Below are 11472 nucleotides of genomic sequence, written 5' to 3'. Positions count from 1 at the left end.
TTTTTTTTTTAATGGGGCCTTACTTACAGACCTGACTATAGTTCAAAGTTTCAGGTGGGTACCTTCATTCACACTGTGTATTACTGCTCAGGTGCCCGTCCCTCCCACAGTGTGCCCACAGCTCACCTGCGATCATGTCATCCACAGTACTCATCTTCAGCAGCACCTGCTGGATGAGGCCGACCTCAGTGCTGGTCTGCAGGTTGCGCACGCTCTTGCGGAGGATTGCAGTGAACATGCTCCAGATCTCAGCCTGGCACGTCACCTCACAGTGGGACAGCAATTCCACCATGCAGCCGATGCTCTCTGCTTCCTGGATGATGAAGTTCATCTCCAGATCAAACTCCCCGCCAACCAGCTGGAGGTGCAGGGGTGAGAAAAGGGAACGAAAGGAAAGGATGGTTTTTGGGAGTATAAAAGGCAAGGGAACAAATGTTGAGGAAGAAGGATTGCAGAAAAGGAGGTATGTGGGTTTGGGGGATGGATGATTGGGTAATGACACAAGTGGGAGAAGAGAGAAGAAAAAGATAGAATGATTTAGTAAAGCATTTAAGCTTTTGTCTGTCTGAGAAGTAAGCCTAGCTTCTGATGGATGGTGAATGTAGTAAAGAAAGCAGGCCTCCTGCTGCAGGCCACACATACAGCAACAAATAAACATCCTTCATCCGTGCACGCAAACACACACAAACCCTCCCCCTTTTCCCCCTCTCTCTCTCTCTCCTTTTTTTCAAAATTGAGGAGTGCACCACTCTCGTCTGTGAACTACAATCACTCTCATGATACAGCAGGCATAAAATTGGCCCCCTGTATGAGTTCAAACACACAACACCACAGCGCCATACTGAAACACACACATGATGAGAGTTAAACATTCCATCTTTGCAGAATAATGCTCGTCTCCAGTTTCAAAGAATAAAGCTGCTGCAAGATAAGTAAGAGAGAAAGATGACCCACCTTTTGTCAAAAACTGATTCATGGCCCTGTCAGCCAATCAGAATCGATGACGTCACTATGTCCCGCCCCTAAGCCCCTCCCCTAGTCCCGCCTCCAAGCCCCGCCCCTATGACATCACAGCCAATCAGAATCGATGACGTCACTATGTCCTGCCCCTAAGCCCCTGCCCCCGGCTCCTCCCCTAGTTCCGCCCCTGGCTCCTCCCCTAGCCCCACCCCCAAGCTCCTCCCCTAACCCCACCCCAAGCACCGCCTCCAAGCCCTACCTCCCCTCCCACCCGGGTCTAATATTTTAATGTCATTTTATTTCATGAATTAAAGAATGATTAAAAATACCTAGATCTTTTTAATGTATTAAAGAATTAACTAATTCTGAAATAATTAAACATAAATCAGTGTCTATTATCTAATACCCCTTTAATATTTTTAATTCTTAAATTAAAGCGCCTCCTTTTATGCTTTTTTAATGCCTCAATTAAAGAAGGAATAAAAAATACCGTATCTTATGCATAATTATGGGAGTTTTTCTTCAATTTAGTGATTAAACACGAATATTTTAATACGCCTTTAATATTTCTTAATTCTTAAATTATCGCGTTTCCTTTTCTGTTTTTTAATTTGTAAATTAAAGAAGGGAAACAAATAGCCGTCTCTCTCGGGTGTAAGTCTTTGCAGCAAGACGGTCAAATACCCACGCATAGAGCTCCTCGCGGAAACATGACCCCACGGCTGTAATACCTGTTGCAGACGCTAGCTGTGTCTGTGTGTGCGTGTGTGTTTCGGAGGCGTGTGTGTGTGTGTGTGTGTGTGTCAGGCCAGATGGTCTTTTATAACATAGTAGAGAAGCGTTCGTCACGCTTGTTTGAAGGCTGAAAAAAAAATTCTCCTTCTCACTCACGCCAAATGGTGTTTCTTTTAAGATATTAGCCAATCGATCATGGTGCGCGGGACACCCGCTGATCGGAGATGCTGCCCCGAGGTGATGAACCCGAAAAATCAACAAACTTTGGTCTCACTCACGCCAAATGGTGTTTCTTTTAAGATATTAGCCGATCGATCATGGTGCGCGGGACACCCGCTGATCGGAGATGCTGCCCCGAGGTGATGAACCCGAAAAATCAACAAACTTTGGTCTCACTCACGTCCTGGGAAGGAGTCACCGCGCATTTCCACTACGACCGGTGAAGAGTGAAGATGCCTGGACCCCCAGCTATGGGTATAAAATAGAATAAATTTGCGGAAAAAAAATCCTGAAAAACCATGTTGTTTAATTAAGTTTTCTTGTCTTCGAGCAGAGTGCGAAAACTGCATCAGCTTTCAGGGTAAGTGATTTAAGTAATCTGTTTTGATAGAAATGACTGTTTTTAAATGATGCACGCTGTCTGAAACTGTGTCTTTTTTTTAGACAAAACCACGCAGACGCTCCAGAGCGCGTTCGGACCCGTCCTCGGTAATATATTTGAAATATTACAGAATATCCGCTTGCGAGGGTGGTGCTTTGTATTCATTTATTTATGTTAATTCTAGAAATCAAGTCAGAGCCCCCTGAAGAAGTTTGAAGGCTGGAAGCCCCGACTTCACCACGCAGATGTAAGTACAGCGATCGAAATTAAATCACGGTTAAAACTCTGGAATAACCCGATTTTTTCTGTCACAGCCCATGGAGAAGCGGGTCAGCGGGAGAGAACCGTAAAACGATCCACGGATGTACACGGTAAGGAGTCGGAGTTTATGTATTTATTTATTTTAAATATTTAATAACTAACGATTTTCTCTTTTTTTCAGCACGCAGTGGAGGGAGACCGTCTATTTTCCACCGACACGCAAGGCTCGAAGATATTCTGAGCTGGGATTAACCTCATCTCGCAACTTTTTTGAAAATGTGTATTCTGTTTTTATTTTTATTTTTTTTTTCTTATTCCGATGGAACGGGAGAATTCATTTTGAAGAGGTATATTAATTGATTTTCTTGAGGTAGATTCATCCTGGTACGAGTTTTAAAAGATGGAAGCAAAGAATTCAGATCGGGAAAATAACTTCGGACGTGTATTGGATTTAAACGCTTCAATAATCGACTCAGCGGGGAGCGCTCCTGGAGCAGATGGCCCATTACCCGAGGCGTTAAATTCGAAATAACATCGAGTCCGGAGAGAGACTTTTAAGCCGTGTTCGTTTAACACCGTTAAATGAGGCTCTTAACAATTTGGCAGCTGAACGAGAATCGGAAGAAATTAACCCCTACATCATTTCTGCGATTAACGCTATAAATTTGACGGTCCAGTCTGATACTGAAGAGCTCCCTGACCCCCCGCACACCCCGCCTCCAGACGAGTCCGGCCCCACGGTGTTGAACCAGGTTCGTCTGACTCCACTAAATAACGCCGTAAACCTCCTCGCGTGTGAAGTTAATCCTCACGTCCAATCCGCGGTGGATTAATTAAATCAAACGCCTAACGACGCTCGCGTATTTTCACCTTTAAGAAGTCCCTCCCCGCACAATGCCCCCGGAGAAGAGATTTTAAACAGAGCTCGTTTAACCCCGATAAACGCGTCAATCTCTGTTTTGATGGAAGACGGGGATGATGCACGCCAGGGGCCAAGCCGACACTCTCCCATGACGGGCGGAGGGGCTGCTAACGTCATCAGGAGACCTGCTTTTAACAATATCGAAATCAGGCAACCTCTAAATTTCCAGCGCGCCGACGAAATTCCCGACTACGCGGAATTTTACCGTAACGTCGTAGGGGCTCTTCATAACTCGGTCGAAAAGGCTTTAACACACGCCAGGGCCGGGGACTTTATCCAAGCGGAGATTCGTGGGGACTCAGTCCACAACAAGGCCGCTTTGATCAGCTCATATAACGACGCGGGCGATGTGACGGGCTTCGAGAATCTGCTAGAACGATTGATACAATCGAATTCCAACGTTTTATCCGACGAGTCTCTGGAATTAGTGGTCCAAGTCATCCGCAACCAGAACGGGGCGGGGAAGCGCAGAATAGATGACCTCCTCCATCACGAGGTTCTGAGGAAAACATCCAAATGCCTTAATATCGTGTATAATCCTGACAACAGTTTATGTTTCGCGATAAACCTCATTCAGTTATTGAATCCTCATCTGACTACGCACGAGGCGGAGCAGCGCGGGCTGGCATTACAAAATAGCGTCGGATTAACGGAAGCTATGCCGGTATCTTTAGAGCAGGTGGGAAAATTTGAAAACGTTCTGGGTTGTAAAATTGTGGTGTTTTTCAGAGCCGAAGGGGAGAGAAAGCTGACAAAATTCCAGACAGGAATACCAGCGCTGCAGAAAACTCTTTTCGTTTTTCTGTTTAATAATCATTTTTACGGAATCATCGATTTAAAGAGATTTTTGGGAGTGAAATATGTATGTAAGTTTTGCTTTGAGGGGTACAATAATCATGCCTCCCATAATTGTCCATCATATTGTAAAATTTGTGAATCCACGCAGTGTTACGAGAAAAATAATCCTGTATTCTGCAGCGAATGTAACAAGAAGTGTCGCTCTCCCACCTGCTACAGCCTGCATAAACAGCCGAAGTATCGTCCTTCCGCCGGTAAGTTCGTTAATGTGTGTGATAACAGAAAAAAAATGCTCTCGATGTAAACGCGAGTATTACATAGCGTTTTCTAAAAACAGCGCTCCGCACGTGTGTAATCAAAAGAGGTGTCATATATGCGGCGAGGCTCTCCAGGAGCCGAGCGAGGGTCACCTCTGCTATATGACCCCGCTCAAAGCTGAAGAGACGCATTCAGAGAAATATGTTTTTTATGATTTTGAAAAGTATGTCGATAATAACGGGGAACACGTACCGTTTTACATCAGCGCTGTAACAAAGACGGGTGATTCTTGGAGCGCATGGGGGACAGACTGCGTAGCCCGCTTCTTTAAACATTTTAGAACGAGAAAATTCAAAGAATACGTGTTCATCGCTCACAACTCAAAAGGTTTTGACGGCTATTTGCTTCTAAAGTATTTAGTCCAGCAGGGCGTAACCCCCGCTGTGATTATGACCGGGAGTAAACTATTAATCATGACAGACGCCACCTTTAAACAGAAATATATAGATTTGTTATCTTTCCTTACAATGCGCTTATCTCAGATGCCTAAAGCCCTGGGAATCCGACTGAAAGACGAAATCGTCCGCAAAGGTTACTTTCCGCACCTGTTCAGTTCAGAAAAAAATCTGAACTATGTCGGTCCGTACCCTGACTCAGCGGCTTACGGGGTCGCAAACATGTCAGAGGGAGAAAGAGAGGAATTTAACGCGTGGTACGTGCGCAAAAAAAACGCAATTTTCGATTTTAAAGCCAAGGCCGTTATGTATTGTGATAATGATACAAAAATCCTGGCTGCAGCCTGCTCCAAATTTATGTCTGAATTCATCGCTGAAACACGCGTGGATCCTTTTACCTGCGTTACAATCGCCTCGGCGTGTATGAAAGTCTTCCAAACTAACTTTCTTGCTCCAAAAATGCTGGCAATCCCCTCCGCCGACAATTATAGAACGATGCATAAAAAATATTCGGATGTGGCCGTGAAGTGGTTAGAATGGGTTGCTGAGACGCAAAACATTATCATGACGGCCGGATAAAAGTGTGGGAGTTTCTCGGGTGTTTTTACCACGGGTGTGCAAGGTGTTTTACACAGCACAAAATAAACCCTCTCACAAACACCTCATTTGGAGAGCTCCACGCAGCGTGTCAGAAAAAAATAGCCTTTCTGCGGGCTATGCCGGGCGTCACCCTCAGCGTAATTTGGGAGCATCAGTGGCTTGAAATGAGGCTGAGGGATGAGAGCGTTCGGTGTTTCCTCGCGTGCAGGGGGTTACCGGCGCCCCTCGAACCTCGCGACGCTTTATACGGCGGTCGGACTTGCGCGTCCCGTCTGAGGTACACGGCTAAGCAAGATGAGAGGGTCTATTACGTCGACCTCGCTGTATCCTTACGTTAACGTAAATTTCACATATCCCACTGGGCATCCGGAAATTATCGAGAGAAATTTCCGAGACCCCAGGACTTATTTCGGGAACATCAAAGCCATCGTGTATCCGCCCCGGAGGCAAAAATTCCCCGTCCTCCCACACAGAACTCCTCACGGTAAACTGGTGTTTACTCTGTGTCGCACATGCGCTGATGAAAATAATGAAGCTGCAGCGTGCACACACAGTCAGCAGCAGAGAGCTCTGTCTGGGACTTGGACGACCCCGGAATTCCACAAAGCTCTGGATACAGGCTATGTTGTAGCTAAGATTTTTGAAGTCTGGCATTTTGAGGAAAAAAGTGATAAAATCTTTGAGGGGTACATAAACACCTTCTTAAAACACAAGCAGGAAGCCTCCGGTTTCCCTCCCGAATTTGATAAAGACCCCGAGAGCAGAGAAAAATATATCACGGACTACTGGCTGAATCAGAAGATTCGTTTAGACCCAGAAAAAAATCAGTCACAATCCGGCAAAACGACAGATGGCTAAGATCTGCCTCAACTCCTTCTGGGGGAAATTCGCCCAGAGGTCAAATCTGACGCAGACCGCATTCGTTAAAAACGCTGACGGTCTGTTCAGGTATCTGTTTTCTGAAGAGTACGAGGTCACATATCTAACATTCCTCAGCAGTCAGGTGGCTATCGTTCAATGGAGGTATGGCCCGCGGTACGTCAGCCGACCGGGAAAAGCCGTCAGTATTTTCATCGCAGCCTTTACAACGGCGTACGCGCGTTTGACCTTGTACGGTTTTATGGAGGCTGTGGCAAATCCTGATAGGATTCTGTATTATGATACCAATAGCCTGATTTACGTTTGTAGGCGGGGTGAAACCCCGCTGCCTACCGGTAATTATCTGGGGCAGCTCACCGACGAGTTGAACGGTGACGTCATCACAGAGTTTGCAGCGGCGGGGCCTAAAAGTTACGCATATAAAACCGCACGAGGTAAAACGGTCATGCGTGTGAAGGGGATCACTCAAACCCACGAAAGCTGTCAGAAAATAAACTTTGACAGCGTCAAAGATCTGGTCGAGGGTTATATAAAAGATCCCGCCCTCGCTGCATCTATCAAAACGCCGCAGCAGGGAATTAATTAAACATCATAAAAGCAGTTTCAGCTTGACAAACGTGTCATTTCAAAAATCCTTCAGGGTGGTGTATGACAAGCGGCGTCTTTTAAAGGACGGGGAAAACGAGCCGTTCGGATTTTGAAACATGTCTCACTCGGGAAATACGGTGGAGATTGACCCCAGACTTCAGCTCCCATTCTCCTGTCTCATCGTTGGACTGAGTGGTTCGGGAAAGACTGTGTTTGTGAAAACATTGCTGGAAAATTGTAGCCATGCTATGAGATATGTGCCTGACAACATTGTATGGCTGTATATGTCTGAACAACCTCTGTATTCTGAACTGAAGAATAAAAATATTAAATTTGTAAGAGGACTCCCTGACTCATTTCTGGACGACAGCCTTTTCCCTGAAGGTCAGAGCCATCTGGTTATTTTGGACGATCTCATCTTTCAAGCAGCGGATCATCCTGAACTTGTAAGAATTTTCACCCAGTACAGACATCAACGGAATATGAGCGTCATCATGATCACACAGAATGTGTTTCATAAAGGGAAATACAGTCGAACCATCAGTTTGAATTGTAATTATATGGTGCTGTTTAAAAACAAGACAAGTTACAGATGAACATTCTGGCTCAGCAAATGTTTCCCGGCAGAAAACAATTTTTTTTGGAGGCTCTTGATGATGCTACGAGCGTACCTTACGGGTATTTATTACTGGATTGCACGCAGGAGTGTCCAGATCAGTTCAGACTGAGATCGGGATTACTCCCGCACGAGTGGCCCACAGTTTATTTGCAGAAAGATAAACGGACATGAGCTCTCTTTTAAAAAGGAACCACAGCCTGAAGACCTGCAGGCCGGAGCGTCTGAAAACTTTATCCGAGATCGCTCTGAATATATTAAAGGGGAATATCGCCTTGAGCGACTCTCAATTCCGGGCCTTGAAAAAATGAAAAAGAGTTTTATGTCTTCTGGCCGACAGAAAAACCAGTTAAAAAAAGAAGCGGGGAGCGTTGATTCAGACGGGCGACTTTCTCCTGCCTCTGCTCGCCGCGGCCCTGCCCGTTATAACGAGTCTAATAGTACCCAGAGGATAATGGCGTTCAAAGCGGAGCAAAAGATGTTTTTACTCACTCCACAGCAGATGCTTCAACTCGGTCATTCCGTTCCGCCGAGCGGAAATAACATCAGACAAACGGCGGAAAATGATTTAGACTCGCGAATGCGAGGTATACTGGAAGATCGTACTCACTTTCCTTATGAAAAAATTAAAAAGTATGAGGCTCTGCTGCAGCGCTATTTAACCCTGATCAAACAGGGGGAACTCGAATCACGCGTTTCACCCCCGCAAGAGACTCGCGTCGCTAAGCAACCTGAGGAGGAGGGGGTGAAGGAGGAGGAGGAGGTGGATGAGACTGTCACAGAGGTCCTGAAGAATATCCCCTCCAGAGAGCGTACAAACGCTGAATATATTATGAGGAAATTATCGATGGGTGATACGCGCTGGAGTCCGTCGGGGGAATTTATTTACAAGGGGAAAGTCGTGAGGGGGTCTCACGCCATAGATCTTATGAAACATCTCGGATCCTCGTTCAAGAAATCGAGCCCCCCTACAGGCTGGTTGAAGTTCCTCAATATTTTACAGGAGCGGAACATTCCGGTGGCGTGCGTATCAAACCCGCAAGCCCGCGAGCAGTTTCAGAAGCTTAAAAAAGGCCGGAGCAGCTCGCCGGATGAATCCCTTCTTTTAACCGATTCGCCGGCCAGGAAGAAACTTAAGAAAAAAAAAAGACTTCCAACGCTGGGAAGGTTTCTCACCATAATCAATCAATCAATCAATTTTTTTTATATAGCGCCAAATCACAACAAACAGTTGCCCCAAGGCGCTTTATATTGTAAGGCAAGGCCATACAATAATTATGTAAAACCCCAACGGTCAAAACGACCCCCTGTGAGCAAGCACTTGGCTACAGTGGGAAGGAAAAACTCCCTTTTAACAGGAAGAAACCTCCAGCAGAACCAGGCTCAGGGAGGGGCAGTCTTCTGCTGGGACTGGTTGGGGCTGAGGGAGAGAACCAGGAAAAAGACATGCTGTGGAGGGGAGCAGAGATCGATCACTAATGATTAAATGCAGAGTGGTGCATACAGAGCAAAAAGAGAAAGAAACAGTGCATCATGGGAACCCCCCAGCAGTCTACGTCTATAGCAGCATAACTAAGGGATGGTTCAGGGTCACCTGATCCAGCCCTAACTATAAGCTTTAGCAAAAAGGAAAGTTTTAAACCTAATCTTAAAAGTAGAGAGGGTGTCTGTCTCCCTGATCTGAATTGGGAGCTGGTTCCACAGGAGAGGAGCCTGAAAGCTGAAGGCTCTGCCTCCCATTCTACTCTTACAAACCCTAGGAACTACAAGTAAGCCTGCAGTCTGAGAGCGAAGCGCTCTATTGGGGTGATATGGTACTACGAGGTCCCTAAGATAAGATGGGACCTGATTATTCAAAACCTTATAAGTAAGAAGAAGAATTTTAAATTCTATTCTAGAATTAACAGGAAGCCAATGAAGAGAGGCCAATATGGGTGAGATATGCTCTCTCCTTCTAGTCCCCGTCAGTACTCTAGCTGCAGCATTTTGAATTAACTGAAGGCTTTTTAGGGAACTTTTAGGACAACCTGATAATAATGAATTACAATAGTCCAGCCTAGAGGAAATAAATGCATGAATTAGTTTTTCAGCATCACTCTGAGACAAGACCTTTCTGATTTTAGAGATATTGCGTAAATGCAAAAAAGCAGTCCTACATATTTGTTTAATATGCGCTTTGAATGACATATCCTGATCAAAAATGACTCCAAGATTTCTCACAGTATTACTAGAGGTCAGGGTAATGCCATCCAGAGTAAGGATCTGGTTAGACACCATGCTTCTAAGATTTGTGGGGCCAAGTACAATAACTTCAGTTTTATCTGAGTTTAAAAGCAGGAAATTAGAGGTCATCCATGTCTTTATGTCTGTAAGACAATCCTGCAGTTTAGCTAATTGGTGTGTGTCCTCTGGCTTCATGGATAGATAAAGCTGGGTATCATCTGCGTAACAATGAAAATTTAAGCAATACCGTCTAATAATACTGCCTAAGGGAAGCATGTATAAAGTGAATAAAATTGGTCCTAGCACAGAACCTTGTGGAACTCCATAATTAACTTAGTCTGTGAAGAAGATTCCCCATTTACATGAACAAATTGTAATCTATTAGACAAATATGATTCAAACCACCGCAGCGCAGTGCCTTTAATACCTATGGCATGCTCTAATCTCTGTAATAAAATTTTATGGTCAACAGTATCAAAAGCAGCACTGAGGTCTAACAGAACAAGCACAGAGATGAGTCCACTGTCCGAGGCCATAAGATCATTTGTAACCTTCACTAATGCTGTTTCTGTACTATGATGAATTCTAAAACCTGACTGAAACTCTTCAAATAGACCATTCCTCTGCAGATGATCAGTTAGCTGTTTTACAACTACCCTTTCAAGAATTTTTGAGAGAAAAGGAAGGTTGGAGATTGGCCTATAATTAGCTAAGATAGCTGGGTCAAGTGATGGCTTTTTAAGTAATGGTTTAACTACTGCCACCTTAAAAGCCTGTGGTACATAGCCAACTAACAAAGATAGATTGATCATATTTAAGATCGAAGCATTAAATAATGGTAGGGCTTCCTTGAGCAGCCTGGTAGGAATGGGGTCTAATAAACATGTTGATGGTTTGGATGAAGTAACTAATGAAAATAACTCAGACAGAACAATCGGAGAGAAAGAGGCTAACCAAATACCGGCATCACTGAAAGTAGCCAAAGATAACGATACGTCTTTGGGATGGTTATGAGTAATTTTTTCTCTAATAGTTAAAATTTTGTTAGCAAAGAAAGTCATGAAGTCATTACTAGTTAAAGTTAATGGAATACTCAGCTCAACAGAGCTCTGACTCTTTGTCAGCCTGGCTACAGTGCTGAAAAGAAACCTGGGGTTGTTCTTATTTTCTTCAATTAGTGATGAGTAGAAAGATGTCCTAGCTTTACGGAGGGCTTTTTTATAGAGCAACAGACTCTTTTTCCAGGCTAAGTGAAGATCTTCTAAATTAGTGAGACGCCATTTCCTCTCCAACTTACGGGTTATCTGCTTTAAGCTACGAGTTTGTGAGTTATACCACGGAGTCAGACACTTCTGATTTAAAGCTCTCTTTTTCAGAGGAGCTACAGCATCCAAAGTTGTCTTCAATGAGGATGTAAAACTATTGACGAGATACTCTATCTCCCTTACAGAGTTTAGGTAGCTACTCTGCACTGTGTTGGTACCCTCCATAAAAGGAGGGTATCGAATTAAAAACTGACTGGATATTATGATCAAGATTCTTTAAAATACATCGCAGTCAGTCACGTTTTTGTATA

General features: G+C 44.5%; 1 protein-coding gene across 16 annotated transcripts in view; it reads right to left on the bottom strand.

Moving 5' to 3' along the window:
• Positions 1-11472, bottom strand: part of nbeaa (neurobeachin a) — a 361602-nt gene that overhangs the window by 206048 nt on the left and 144082 nt on the right. For all 16 annotated transcript variants that reach the window (XM_034178254.1, XM_034178240.1, XM_034178256.1 and 13 more), the window contains exon 2: positions 127-358. In XM_034178254.1, the coding sequence (XP_034034145.1) occupies positions 127-358 (232 nt within the window). The remainder of the gene's footprint in view (positions 1-126; positions 359-11472) is intronic.

The sequence above is a fragment of the Thalassophryne amazonica genome, chromosome 9 (genome assembly GCF_902500255.1).
Source record: "Thalassophryne amazonica chromosome 9, fThaAma1.1, whole genome shotgun sequence".
Taxonomy (NCBI): domain Eukaryota; kingdom Metazoa; phylum Chordata; class Actinopteri; order Batrachoidiformes; family Batrachoididae; genus Thalassophryne; species Thalassophryne amazonica.
Note: the sequence above shows the minus strand (reverse complement) of the source record. Positions and strands in the feature narration are given on the sequence as shown.